We start from the raw sequence: 15,616 nt of genomic DNA on the forward strand, positions 1-15,616 counted from the left end.
TTAATTGAAGAAAGAAATGGCAAACCACTTCAGTATCTCTGCTAAGAAAACCACAAATGGAATCATGAAGAGTCGGACATGACTGAAGATGACTGAGTAACAATAACATTTTCTATAAATGGCCCCACTGGGATTTGTTTACTAGAATCCCCAAATGCCAGAGTGATACTGATTTTAAAATACATTTGTTCTAAAAAGTCTATTTTAAATCCAAACTAACTCACTAAGATCCGCGTTCTCCTTACCTTTTATAAAGATTCTGAGAGACAAAGAGGTTGAGCAGACATTCATGCAACTTGTGTTTGTTGCCCTGTTGTTGGAAAAGCCAAGGGAGCTCATCCGCACACCTCCAGGTCACTCGGGCTTTACTACAGAGAGGAGGGAAAGAAGACTTAATGAAATCGGCAAATGATGTATTTGGCTCCCCTCCAATGCAGTAGTGGAGGGAATTTGTACGTCTTCTCAGACAGTGGAGGGAGTGGCATGGTGATGAAGTCATGGGTTTTTAAGGCAGTGAAGTATATTAGTTCGAAGGAAATAAACTATTTAGAAATATATCCTGACTCTCTATATTAATTAGCCAATAACTAAGATAACACCGGGAACTTGAACCTAATGTCTCCTGCATCAAAGACCATGGCAACCACAGTAATCAGCTGCACCCTGAATGAAAGCCAATCTAGAAGATTTTTGGAAAATGCAACAAAGGTAATGATTATAATGTCAAAACAAAAGGCATCAATAAAACTTTTTAAAAAGGGCAACAAAGATCCCCAGGCCAGGAAAAAAAAAACCCCAAACAACAGAAACAAACCAAACCCTTCCAGTGAAGTAAAACACAAACCTATACTTTTTCTATAACTATTAAAGTAAAGAAAAATTCAATATCAGAGTATCTTCTATGCCCAATCCAAATTTCCCCGTCTTAAATTTGGTTTGAATCTTTTATCAAATATTGAGAATCTCTCTCTCTCTCTCTTACTAATATGACTGCTTTATTTATAAAATGAGGGAATCAAACCAGATGGCCTCTGAAATCCATTTAAGTGCCAGATGTAGGAACCTCTCATTTTTATCCATGTGGTAAACTTCTGGCATTGAAATCTTCTTTACCAAACCATATCAGCAACTCCTAAGAAAGTTAAGGTCTTTGAAAATTGACTGGGGGCAAAGAGAGGTTAAGTTATGCCCAAGGTCACACAGCCAGGATGTGTCAGAGGCAGGACATGCAGACAAGTCTTCAGGACTGCAAAGGTAGGCTCTCACCACTACGATGTGCTTCCTCTCCTCTGAAAGAAGGTTTACATTTTAAAGTATCAGTAATTTGATGCTTTTGGCATTTATAGGGCAAGGAGTGGCTTTGAATTTGTTTGCCCCTAACAAGTTACTAAACTATAAAACCACATGAAAAAAAATGATGTTGTTACCCACAGTTCACAATAGAAGTCAGAGAAGGACCAAACTGAAGATCTGAAATACCTTAGTTGCGAGGTGAAATATTCTATTAGCTTTTCTCTATAGGTAGAAATATCTTGACTTTCTTCCATGTATTCTAATCTCACTGTTTCCCAAGCCTAGGAAAAGATGAATAAATGACGTCATTTTATTAAGTGATATTCATATTACATAAGTGTTGTTTTCTTTATTAGATTGTGAGCCCCTTGAGGGCAGGGACTGTCCTTTGCCTCTTTTTGCATCCCCAGTGCTTAAGCACAGTGCCTGATGTATAGTAGGTGCTTAATAAATGTTTACTGATTGGTTGACACATATCTGTCATGGAATCTTTTTTTTAAAAGGAATTATAATTCCAAATTTATCACTAGAGTACTACAGAAAATAGTCATGAAGCTGCATTTTTGTTTGTTTTTTTAGCAAGTACCATATGCCATATAATAGTGATATTCGATAACATACATCCATTTCAACATTTATTTTTAGGAAAAGAAAGGCTTAATTCAAACTTTAATTCATGTGTGAAAGATCTCAGGTACATGGGAGGTAATGTGACGCAATGTATAGCAGGCCGTCTATGAAGACAGGAAACCTGGGTTCTTGTCTTTGATACGTTGTAGCCATGAAAACACACACAAGCGACTGTACTACCCAATGTCTCATGTAACTCTTAAGTTGGGAAAGACTTACTAACTGCATCAGCAGAGGGAATCTCCGCACTGGGAGTTCCTTATATCAGTGAAATTGCAGGTGTGGTGTTGGAGAAACATTAAAAATACCAAGTAAACTATGAAACTGAAAATAAAGGAGGAAGCAAAGCTGGAAAATGAGGCTGAACAGATTAACAGCAAAAAATAGGAATACAATACAAAAACACATTTCTCGTAATAGAAATCAACCATGAGATTACTTGTATGCAAAACAACTGGAATGAAAAAAAATCCTAAAAATAGAAATGTTATTAAAGTGAGGAATATATTTATCCTTTTACACAAATAAAATTTGATAAAATAAAACAGGTATTTGGACAGCATCAGACTCTACATAGTTCCTTTTAAAGTTTGCTCAAATAATATTTTTATTTAATTTCTGAATCACAGCTTTAATCACGTTGCCTTCCTCTCCCTATTCCCACACTGCAGAATGCTTTGATGGCATCTCTACTGCCCACTGCATAAATTCCTTAGCCTGGCATTCAAGGCCCAATACCTGCCTCTTCCAGCCTTAACAGGCTCCATGTTGTATATAGCCTGTATACCTTGACCTATTCTTTCAGCTCTGCACAGACAGATCCTACCCACACAGTTAGGCCCAGATCAAATGTGACCTCCTCTACAAAGCCTTCTCTGATTTCTGAGGGAAATCTCTCCTTGCTCCGAGCACCTGCTGCTACTTCCTCAACTGCCCTCACACAGGACACCCTCACTAGACTCTGAGGTCCGTCTCATTCACTTTTGGATTCTCCCCTAGAATGGAGCTCAGTGCCGCCCACATCAGAGGCTCTCAGCTGGTGCTTCTGGTTTTAGATGTATCAAAGGTTAGAGGTAAAAGGCACTTTGGCAAATAAGCAAAACAGACTGCTTACCTGGAGGTGTTGGAACTTGAGTAAACCACAACCATACGTCAATAAACACATTCTGTGCAAACTGTGAACAAGGGATGTCAGCACTGACCAGGACAGGTCAGGGTAGAGTTCCATCAGTTCAGATTCACTCACTCCATTGTGACTGACACTGACCAGGCAGAGGATCTAAAGGGCAAACAGCCTGGCATCATGATTCAGAAGCCTTACAAATAAGGCAGCAAACTGCTCCATAAATCCTTAATCCCAAGAATTGCATATTTCTCCTGATATGCCAATAATGCATTCAAAGAAGTCATTACACTTCAGGAATTCTGTTTTACAAACAGAACTGAAATAACACAAAATGCCTTATACTATAATATGTATTATATGTATAAAAAGGAAAAACAGAAACCCAATAAAACCCCCAATAAATTAACTGCAACATTTCAAAAGTTATGATGAATGTACTTCAAAGGGACTCCAGTTATCTTAACATTAACTTTCCTAAACAGTGAGCATTTCAAAAGCATAGTATTGAGAGACTTCTAAGTCTAGAATACATTTAAGAGGTAAGTTAGCTGGATACTCCTCTTCCATTCAGTCAAGAGTTCATCTGCTTAAACTTTTTCCATTCGTGACTCCTTTTCCGTTTCGGCAGCGTTCGTGTGTGTGGTCTGAGGGCACATGCAGCGCAAAGTGCACACGCTGTGTGTTCAGAACTAAGACTGCAGTGAAATTGTGGGATGCAACACGGGCAAGTGCTGCCAGAAACACCTTGGATTCGTTATGTGTTTGATTTGGAATTAATTTTTGGTTGTCACGTTTTCGGAAACCTCTAACTGTTGCCAAATTTTTCATGACCCCATATGGGGTCACGACCCACAGTTTAAGAAGTGCTGGATCTAAATCATACCATCTGCACATTTCAATCAGGCAGATCTAGAATTGTCTGCAGACACTTGGGCACATTCTACAAATATCTAAGAGGTTGTGAGCTTGCCCACAGCCTGCTAAGCAGCTGAGAAACATCCATGGCAAGCATAAAATCAGGGCAAAGGCTTCCCTTCCCCAAATCATTTACTCAGCAGCAGAAGCTGGAGGTGAGCAGGCCCTGTCCTGATTCATCATACACTGCTAGTGCCTTCCATCTCTGATCAGTAGAATCAAATGAAGTGTCTTGAGATGTCAGTCCACCTGGGTACATATGGATTTTCCTGGGCAACGTGGACATTAGATGTTTTACCAAACAAATCAAATTGTTATAAGGCCCCACAACAAGCAGGCATGTTGTGATTTGCTGGCATTCTTGGATTTACATGAAACATCTTTAATAACAACTTAAAATTAGAGCATTAAGCAAAGAATATCTAACTAATCATTAATTCAAGTCACAGAGAACAAAGTATATTTTTTAAAAACAACCCCTTTTATGACACTGTGCACTCACCTCCTTCATTAGGTCTCTCTCCTTATCATTTTCCATGGATTCCTGAATTGATCGCAACACTAGCCTATATAAAGACACAGTGTCCTGACACTGGAAACATTGTTGCAAGATTTCATCTATGTTGCCGGTGCCGCTGAAATATAGGAGAGAGGTTGAAAATTGCTTTTCATGCTATCAAAAAACTTGTATTAATCCTTAGATGGAAAGCAGATTTCATTTCTTCAAATGGTAAAATTTGGTGATAAATATCGCTACCCAAAACATACCAGAGCTAATAGCAGAAATCACAAATATGCAGGACAGTTAAAAAGAGTGCTTCCTCTGATTCCTAGATGCAAATGGGCAACAATTGAGGCACTTGGAAAATAATCACAAGGAGAGCTGGTTAGTGAGCCAGGCAAATTAGTGGGGTGGGGTGGGGAGGGCAGAGCCCACAAGAAATCAACCTGTAGGTAATGAACAATTTTAGCAAATATTATTACATGAATTGAAAATATGACTCAATATTTGTGCTTTTTACTTATGCTCACGACCAGAGCTGGCACATAGGAGTCTTCGTGCAAGAGGTTACAACAAAGGATGCTTTAAAAAATATTACTCTTTACAAATCCACATTTCCAATGGAAAAAATATGATTCTCTATGATCTTGATTTGTGATAAGTCAAGCCCAGGGTCAAAGTGCCCAGTGGATAATACCAGAAGGGGACAATTTTCAAACCTTCCTCAGATTGTACCAATGAATGATGATTTTAGAGCTAGAAGGGTGGGGCCTTAGACAACAGCAACTAGTCTAAAAGGACCTTCCGTTTTAAAGAAAGGAAACTGTAAAATACACGCTTAAGGACATACAGTTAAGTAGATAAGGTATCAATACACATGAAATCAGCTGCTTTATCTGAAAGGAAAGGAATTCATCACTGAAGGAATTTAAAATTCAAATGTTAATATTTTAAAGTTAAAGAACATAAAGATTGTGAAAATAAAGATAATTTCCAAAGAGATCTGCTTTTGCAACAAAGGAGCACCCCCTCTCCCCCACCCCCGCCCATCCTCCAGATAAGCTTTACCCTTTGTGTCTGGTGTTTACCTGTGTGGCTCACCCTATGGCTAAGCAAATTTTCAAGAGCAATCCTCACCCTGGCCAAGGGTTAGTACTAAAAGGTTAGGTAAATATATTTAATAACATCTAACAATTCATTAATTACCTCAGGGTTCAGTCAACCATGCAGGCTATTAGTAACTTCCCAGTACTCTGTAGTTACTATTACAGTAGAGCAATGGCCCACCAGTGTCCTGGAAAGAGTCACCACCACCCCCTCTGATGAACAGTGATGGTGACAGGCTTCCCAAATTCACATGCTGATGAAATGGTTTTCAGCAAAGAAAAAATGCACAAGAGAGAGTTCTAAGGAACCACAACTTACCGTGTGATCATTTTACACAACAGGGTGACATACAAGGCGTTGCAGGTTGTAGCGGAACGACAATGTCGCTCTAGTTTCTTTTCCTAGAACAGCATTTTACCAACAAAACAAAACACAAAATACAACCTGAAATGAAGCAGCCAGAACCACTGAGACTTTCACATCACCAAATAACGGCCTGGGCTGTGCAATCCTGATCAAGGTGACAACTTCTACATGTCAGAATACATTCAAATTTGGTAAAGTTCCTGATTTTACACAACAAAGGAGGTGGATATGCATTTTTTGGGGGGTGGGGTATACCACGTACCCAGACATATGTAAGCTCATATTTCCAATTATATAAAAGCATGGGATACCAAATCTGTCAGTACTAGTTTAGAACAAAATATAGTTAACCACGTAGCGGCTACAACTCATTTTTACTTGTGATAGTGAGCAGTCCCTATCTTCAGTTTAAACAACATTTTCTTTAAGAAAGTGAGATATCTATACTAAAATTAAAGTACGTACCTGCTCTTTAGTCAACTTAATATCTACACAGTTGCATTCTGCAGTAATAAGAGCTTTTGCATCTTTTGAATTTAAAGGATCAAGATGAAGTGTTGGCCACAACCTTATGTTTAAAACAAGAGATGAAAAAAGTGATATCCTGGTCTCATAACATACTATGTGCTATCATAATCTACCAGCAAAAGACTAAAAACCTTTGATGAGAATCAGAAATTCCATTCTCCCTTGGAAATATATGAAATATATCTAGTATCCTATATACTAATGTTAACTTCATTTGTTTCCTCCTAACATAATTATTTACATCACCACTCTTAACAAATTCTCACAGTCACACACAGTGCTATGAAATAAAATAGCATAAATACACTATTGCTAAAGGATGATATATTTAGATGGTATTGTTCTACATAGTAGCTTAAAGCTACATTAATTAAACATTTATTGCGCGCCTGCTATGAGTGAGGCACTGTTCTTAGGGAAACAATGAGAGGTACAAGCTACTGTATTCTCATTCAGGGATGCTTGAGGTCTCCTCTACTTCAGGACGTGGGACTCTGATCTTGAGAGTTTACTGTGAGTCTGTATTATAGAAAATCTCAAGCTTGCCAACTGGCCCCCACTGGTCCTCTCACTCTACCTGATAGGAAAACCACCATTTTCCTTGCTTTGCTTTGCATGATGTATCCAAGAGGGTCCCCAAACAAAAATATTGATTCCCAAATAAGACTATCATTGATAACTGAAAATATGTATGATAAGTTTGGTATTTAAAGAAAATCTCAAATGCATCAGATTTAATGTTTACCAATTTCATTCTTAAACATCAAAAGTAGAAAATATTAACTAAGTGCCCATCATTCAATAACCCACACATTCAAATTGACACTCACCACTGATGGGTGAAAAATTAGCCCTGGCAAGAGAAAAATGAGGTGACGGCACAGAATGGACTGCAGGCCATTATTGTCCTGCTAATGTTGATGCTGGCTGGCAACATCAGCTGCATCTTGGTGTTACTTGTGAGTAGAAAACAGAAAGAGGAAAATGTTAAGCCTTTGTGGGAGTGATTAAAAAAGGAGCAACAGCACAGGGACAAAAGGGACACGATAATAGGCAAGAGGAATAAAGATGACTGATATAAGGAAGGAAATTGCCAAGGAGAAGGCTCATAATTTTTCTTGGCAGGTTAGTGAACTTTTTATGGCAGGACAAGTTAAAAAAATTGATATGTGACACTGCCACATACCACATACTGAATTTACATATTTATAGCTAGACAGTCTGAAAGAATAACTTATTATCATACCTCCATGCCGGAGGGCATGTTTCTACATTCACAGACACAATTACTCTCACATTCACAGGCAGGGGATCTATCAGCCATTTCATGTGTTTTTCGACTTGCTTGAAAATACAAAAATAACATTCAATCTATTAGTTCAAACTCACTGAGAATCACCTTCCCAGTACTAACCAAAGCAGAAAAAGCGAAGTCATCATTCAATGTTTTGGACCTATTTTTGAAAAGTTATACCAAAAATTCTATTGAGTACTTCTTGTTAATGATATAATACCTTCCACGTTAGGAGTATTGTATGGTAAAACCACTAGATTCACTATGTAGAGAGCTCCAAAAGGTGAGGAAATACAAAGTCTTTTAATTTAAAATATGGTGAAATTAATCTTAATCATATAGCACCAGTCATCAGAAAAAGTTTTTAGACCAGTCTATAAATACCAAAATACAAACAAATTAGGGATCTACTCAACAACATCAATGGCTTCATTAAAATGACAGACCTTTCCTTGATTAATAATCAAAAAAACAATAATCTTTCACCTGTCTGGCTTCCTTCCAGGAAGAAATTATAAAATCAATGGAACAGAAATGCAAATGGCTACTCTTGTCGCTGGTAATGGTTTTGCTTCTTTTTCAGAAAAGGCAGTGCAGTATAGCGGGCAAAGCCCTAGAGTCGGGGTCAGAAGTCACTGGGTGGAGTCCAGCCTCCACAACTTACAAGCCGTGTGGCAAGTCATGCTATCTATGATTCTGTTTCCTTGTTTGTTAAATGGCGGTAATACCTGCACTCCCTGCCTACAGGGGTCCTGTGAGTCAAGAGCTTTGTAAATTGTAGGAGAAAGGGAATTACAGTTGGAAGGGACCTCAGATCCTGTAGTCAATGCCCTTCATTTTATTGATGAAGAAATTGAGACCCAGAGGGGTAACTTGTCCAAGCTCCCACAGATAATGAATGGTGGAGCTGGGATTTGAACCTGGGTCCTCCAAGGCTAGTGCTATAAAAGCAGGAGCTCTTATTATTCAAATTCACCAAGAAGATTATGAATGGAAAGTTGGAACAGTACCTGAATTTGATCTATAGAATCAATAATGATGATGATACTGCCTTGATGACGAGCAGAGAGCTTTTCTAGCCATCGTGGAAATTCCTCAAGGAGTTTACCAGGATCCAGTGTTAGCCCAGACACCGACCAGGAATGCTGCATCAGCTGCAAGAAGAGACACATGTACACATGCATACACATACACGCAAATTAGCTGCTGCATAATTTGTACAGGCTGTGATGGCTGGCAGCAGATACTTCTATCTGTAGAGACCAAAATGGAGATGTGAAAAGGACAAGCTTCTACAGCCATGAGAGTTATTCACTTAACAAATTCTGCAAATACCTGAATTATTGTCAAGCACTTAGAGACTAACTACAGCTATAACACTGAAATAAGCATTTTGCTCACATGGACAAAAGGTTCCAGTTTACCTTTAAAGTCAGCCGTTTAATTATCGAGGCTGACTCTGAGCTGGTGGACGTGGGCCTCCCCACAAAGTGATACAGAATTAGTGTGTTTGGAGAATGCTTTTGCTGTAGCTGAATCCTATAGAAAAGACAAAGTATTTTTTGAGAAACAGTTTCAAAAACTAGCTGTGCCATTCTCCAAAAAATAAAAAAAATCCCCCAAATGTCTTTTAAATTAATCTTCTAAGCATCTTAATTCACAATAAGGAGTCTTATCAAATGCCATCAATCTGTCGGCAGTTACACATTCACTATCTATTTCATTGTGCTAAAATCTGGCTCCTAAGGGATTATGGAATTTAGGGATTCTTTGGAACACTCATCACTTCATTACAGATTCATTTCGACTATAAATTGAAGCAACTCTCTGAATGTCTCCAGCCAGGATTGTTTAAATTAGAATTTAAAGTATAACTAAAATGATTGATCACCTTTTAAATAACACATTCTCCTAATGAACTAAAGCCATTTCTGTGGTAAGAGATAACCTAAGTATTTCCTGAGTGTAAACACAAATTAAATTAAAAGGTTCTAGAAAAAAAGAAATTTTAGCTTTCTATGAAGTGCAATGCAAATAATAACTATGACAAGACTCCTTTCTTATGACACCTTGTTCAGCTTATGTGCCACAATCAATTAAACATGCAGAAAAATTGTTGGTTAACGTTAAAACTCCAAGGAAAAGGCTGAAGGCAGCAAATACCATTTTAATAACTCAATATTAATCATCCATTTCCTAATTTTGCCATCATTAATTTTGGCCCAATTTTCAATGAAATGTAAATTAAAACTAGAATGTGATATTTCAGTCTGAAATAGCTTCACCAGCTCCAAGAAGGAGCTTATATAAACCCTCCCCACAAGCTGATCATTCTCATGCTCTCCAGTGCCCCAGAATGTAATTACTGTTTGTACTTCATGGTCACGTCCTTATATGTAACAGAATTGTTTCCTCTATGCAGATCTGAACTTCCCAAGGATATCATAAGCATTTAAGCAACAAAGTTGTGCCAAGAATAGGTATTCCGCCTAATTCTAGTTAAATAAGTGAATCTCAAAAATGAAAAGGAAATTGAAACAACAACAACCAAAACTCAGACCACTTAGACAACAGAAGTGACTTCCCAGAGCCTGGTCCTCCGGACACAAGAAGGGGGGGGATTGGTGCCGCTGCTGCCACAAGGTCATTAAGGCGCTGGTAATACTATGAACAAACAAAACAATAGAAGGGGTAAGGGTTCTAATACCGTTAATGCTACAAGAAAAGAAATAGCTATCAGTTATCTGCTTAGAACAAAGAGAATATGAATAAATGAAATCAAGATCTAGCCTGAAAATCCTAATTTGAGATAATAATACCTTGCCAGGACTTCTATCCATAATGGCTGATTAAAAATACTTAGATTCAAAGGAAAGAATTCAAATCCAAATGATAGAAGATAAAAAAAAAAGGCTGCAGCTGGCTTAGAGCCAATAATATGTGGCTGGAAGTTTCCCACAGCCCTAGTAAAATGATTAGCTGGCATGGTACTTTAAATCAGCGCCTAAAGTTCTATTCCTGGAATCTCACACAGAGTGACGCACTTGATTGGCCTCAAATAATTTTGATAATGATGATGGTTCTAAAAATACAAAAGTCCTTCCATTCTTTATCTCATAAAACTCAGTAACAATCCTAATTACTTATGTGACAAGATCTACTCTTAATTACAGCAAAGAAAACTGATTTGGTTTAAATGACTTGCCAAAGTTCCCACTAAATGTTAATGGCAAGGCCAAGAAAAGATTCCGTTCAGGATTCCATCCACAATGAAGAAATAAAAGTGTTACCAGAGGGAAAACCACATCATTCCAATGTTCAAAAACCTTTAAAGATTCAGTTTGGCATTCAGGACCTCCAAAGCTGGGTTCCCATTTACCTTTCCAGTCTTACAAATGTGAACTCCTAACTACAGGCTGATTCATGCACTCACTGTCCTCTGAATGTGCCTTGTACTCTCCTGCTTCCACATTCTTGCTTAAGCTGTTGTATTCACCTGTAACACCAGCACTCCTCCTTATTCCTACGTAAATCCTTCCAATTCTTCAGTACTCTGGTTGGTTCCAAGTTTTTCCGTAGTCTGTCCTTACCACTCCAGACTAGACTCTGGATGTGGCATTTAGCGTCCCATGCCTGCAACACCCAACTATCTACCTTCTAGTATTACTTAAGCTTCCTCAAGCTAGAATGTAATGGACTCAAGCACAGAGCCTGAAGGCTTATGTCTTCATATCACTTACAGTGCTGTGTGCCCTGTACACTTGAAACATGAAATGCAGGGTGGAGGGGAGAAGGGCAGGCATTAAAAATTTATCGAATAAACACTACATAAAGAACAAATGAATAATTATGATTCTACCTACACTTCTACTGTCAAAATGGTTAGAAAATTATGGTGTTTAAAAATGATTGCTGAGCTGTCTGGGGTTCCTAAGACAAATTCTGGGAAGTCATGTAAATCACGAATACGTGCTTCAAAACCAGAAGGGCATCGCTCTCTTTCAGAAACCTGAAGATGCCTCGTTTGAAGGCTAGGTTAGCGTGGGTCCTGAGGTCAACATTTCTCAAACAAACAAGGACAGTTTATGGAGAAGTTCCTGCTATTCCCTCAGGGAGCTTACTCTTTCTGGTTTCCAGCTGTCCAGCCTCCAGAAGGGACCCTCTTTGGTGGCTCTTATTCTGGCCCTCACTGATGGCAGACAAATGGATGACTAATTCTTGCTTTGTATCTATCTTCTTCCTTTTTGATGGGTCAGTGAAACAGACTAAAACTGGACCTCATGGCTTTTCAACATACTACATTATGAAAAATTCTCTACGTAAAACTTGATTTGATCTTAAATTAAGCATTAAGATTCTAGTATAGTAAAGTTTTAAACTGAAAAACTGTGTTTTCAAGTTGCTTTTTTAAGTTAGTGGTTTGAAATCTGAAACTGAAATAATGGTCAGATTTTCTCATACAAACAATGCTCTAAATGGTTAGATTTCCAGGCCAGGCCACAAGAGCTTTGACCTGAGCATTACTGTTGCAAGACCTCCAGTGGAGATGGAGAAGGGAGTCATACCTGGACAGCTCCAACTTGGGAATTTTCTACATGAGCAAAGGAGAAAGTGCTGCTTCCACAAAAGAGAAGAAGACCCTCCCTATGTCCATCACTGCCCAGAGGGATGGGAGTCTCCAGCCCAGGCTCTCCTCACACTTACTTTTATATTTGGGGCTTTGGTAATTCAAGGGTTGCCCTGCTGTTCTAGTACTTTCTGCTTTCTCTCTCCTTTGTGCTTAATTTGGATGTTTTCAGATCTTGATCTAAATTCTTAGCTTTGACTATCCCATATCTCAAATTTTGTTTGTATAAACACTTAATAAAAAAGGGATTAATTTGGCTACTCTATAACTGAATAAATGTGCAGCTAGGTAGTGCCATAGTGCACACAGCATGGGGTCTAGAGTCAGGAAGAACTGAATTCAAATTCAGCCTAAGATACTTCCTAGCTGTGTGACCCTGGATGAGTCACTTAATCAGTTTGCCTCAGTTTCTTCACCTGTAAAATGAGGAAACACCTAACTCCCAAGGTTGTTGTGAAATCAAATGAGATAATAATTGTAAAGTGTTTAGCACAGTGTCTGACACATATTAAGTGCTATATGTTAGCTATTATTATTAGGTGATACATAATGATATATTTGTCTTATCATAGTATACAATTTATATCACACACACACTCACACTCCAAGTTTTCTTAATTTTGTCTAGAAACTAGAAGGTTGGGTTTGCTCTCACTATTACCTTGTGACCCTGATCCTGAATTGCATTATCATGTACGTAGCAAAATAAGAGACATCCTGACTCCTGGCTTTCAGTCACAAATTACAAAGGATGTTTCTAACTGATTTTTAAGACTTTCTGCTTTGTTGTGTGCTATTAACAAATGAAAACGTGTTCCACGTTCCCAAGCCTTTCACGTCACCGTAGGGACCTAGCTTAAGCCTATGCTCACGTCTTGCTACCTATAATCAACCCTAAGTTCTTTTAAGGTTTTTTTTTAATGAAGTCACTGTTTTTGACTCTATGATATAGCTAAATACTTACTTTCTCAAATCCCAGATCATACACTGAATTAGAAGCCTGCTGAAAAGCTTCCATTTGCTCTTGTTCATCATGGATATCCCATAAAACATCCCCATAATCATCTTCTTCTGGAAAGGCAGAATCCTCTTCATTGTCCAAATCTGTCATTTCTTGCTCTGTGTTTTCAAAGCCTAATATATCCTAAACAAGAGAGAACATCCACATAAAAACAGAAAGGATGAAGACACTTTCGTCTCATTAAAACCCAACGTTAACATAATTCGTGGTCTAAAAAAATGGTAAGATAGTTATAAAGTTTACCATTCTAGCTAGTGAGTGAGAATACTTTTCTCACAACACTAATGCCTTATTAATGGCACAAGGGTAGATCGTCTTTATATTTTGGGCCTGTAGAGTGTGTTCAGCTATTAAACAAGAGCATTCTCCATGACATTAATGAATATTATTTCTTGTACCTACCTGAATTTCAGTCTTTGACTTAACAGATAAAATCTCTGGCTACCACTTAATCCCAACTCTAAGGACTTACTAGCTTCCTAACTCACATTAGAAGATAGATACAGGTGCACAGCTATAATCCTGGCTCCCAGGAAGACTGAGGCTACTGGATCTCTGAAGTGGAGGTGTTCTGAGCTGCAGTGGGCCATGCTGATCAGATGTCTGCACTAAATTCCACATTAATGTGGTGAGCCTCCTAAAGTGAAGGGCCACCATGCTGCCTAAAGAGGGGTGAAGTGGCCCAGGTCAGAGATGGAGATCAAAGGTCCTATGTCAATCAGAGTTGGAACAAATCTGTAACTAGGCCCTGCATTTCTAAACTGGGTGAGATAGAGAGACCCAGTATTTATTTTTTAAAAAAGGAACACTGTTAAATATAGCATTTTTCACTTCCTGCATCAAGAATTCCAATTCTCCCATCTAATTTCTTGTGTGTCAAAGCCAGATTTTTAAATATCATATAAGCTAATACAGAAATAACTAATTTACCCACATTCCAGAAATTTCTCTCTAACACTTTTCAACAGAAGATATCAAAATGCGTCACAGCTGTCATAATAATAAACAATTCTATGAGCTAGGTAAGGAACAAAGAGAAATACTTCCCCATAGTCACTTAGTAAATACCACAGATAAAAAACCATGAGAATGCACTATACATTCTTTAATAGGAGGGATGAATTGTTCTGTCTTATGAAGTTTAAAAAATCCACAAAACCAATATCCCTCTTACCTGGTTTTCTCCTGAACAACCGTTTATGGAAGATCATTGTCTAAGAATACTTAACATCAAGCCTTAAACGTAATGCCTGTAATCCCATATACCTGTTTAATAATTTTTTCCATGTAATTATAAGTTTTATATACTCCTTCTGCAGGCTCTCCTTGGTGGTCAATAATCTGAAAGAATGAAGCACAGAACATTTTAGGTATTGAATTCCTTAATGAACATGGGACTTATAATCATAAAGTCTTAAATGGAAGGAACCTTAGATATCAACTAGTCCAGAATTGCAGAAGTTCAAAAGAAACATGAGATTTGCATATCTAGAGACATCTCCACTCCAAATGTTCATATGGACTATTTGTGGTAGGGCCTTCTGAGCTTGTGCTGCTCTGATCAGCCACAGCTGGACACACTGTGCCTTGATCCCAACATAGTGATGTCATTTTGGTCCTCTTTGAGTATGAAGGACAACCACCACCAGTCCAATGACCTCATGAAAGAGCATGAAAATTTATCCTACTTTTAAGTCTGTAAATTAAAATAGATATTCTAATGTTTTGCTCCTTTTTTCCCTTTTACTAAGAGGAAAAGGTATAGGGATTATGTTCATGATTTCAATGGTACAGGGAGCTTCCCAGTGAGAAAACTCCCTCTGCCAGTGCAGGTTGAAGTCAGGAAGGTCTAAGTGCTAATACTATTGCCTTGGTCACTTACTAGTTGTACAACTCTGGGCAAGTCACTTAACCTCTGATTTAACCTTTCTCAGTCTCATGTTTTTTCATCTTCAAAATGGGGTTAATACCAATATTTTTTTCACCAGTATTCTTCTGAGGATCAAATGAAATTTAAGGTAAAAGGTGTTTTACAAATTTTAAAGCATCATGTTAGCTATCACTATTATCACTAAGTTCTCACTGAAACAATGGGATGGAGCCAGACAGAAGTAATATGATCATTATCAGTTGTTTATTATTTTTCTATGTTTTTGGAAAAGCAGCCCACAATACACTGAATAAAAACGTTCCTTTCCAGGCAGTTT

The 15,616-nt window shown here is 38.1% G+C and overlaps 1 protein-coding gene across 1 annotated transcript in view; it reads right to left on the reverse strand.

Annotated features, from left to right (window-relative positions):
- Positions 1-15,616, reverse strand: part of NPHP3 (nephrocystin 3) — a 46,212-nt gene that overhangs the window by 14,438 nt on the left and 16,158 nt on the right. Inside the window, 12 exon segments of the mRNA XM_020987289.2 lie at positions 246-368; positions 1,480-1,574; positions 3,038-3,202; positions 4,467-4,599; positions 5,892-5,974; positions 6,405-6,507; positions 7,714-7,811; positions 8,772-8,915; positions 9,186-9,300; positions 10,322-10,425; positions 13,353-13,532; positions 14,676-14,750. Coding sequence (XP_020842948.1) covers positions 246-368; positions 1,480-1,574; positions 3,038-3,202; positions 4,467-4,599; positions 5,892-5,974; positions 6,405-6,507; positions 7,714-7,811; positions 8,772-8,915; positions 9,186-9,300; positions 10,322-10,425; positions 13,353-13,532; positions 14,676-14,750 — 1,418 coding nt within the window.

This window comes from Phascolarctos cinereus, unplaced genomic scaffold, assembly GCF_003287225.1.
Source record: "Phascolarctos cinereus isolate Bilbo 61053 unplaced genomic scaffold, phaCin_HiC Scaffold_1;HRSCAF=81, whole genome shotgun sequence".
NCBI classification, from domain to species: Eukaryota; Metazoa; Chordata; class Mammalia; order Diprotodontia; family Phascolarctidae; genus Phascolarctos; species Phascolarctos cinereus.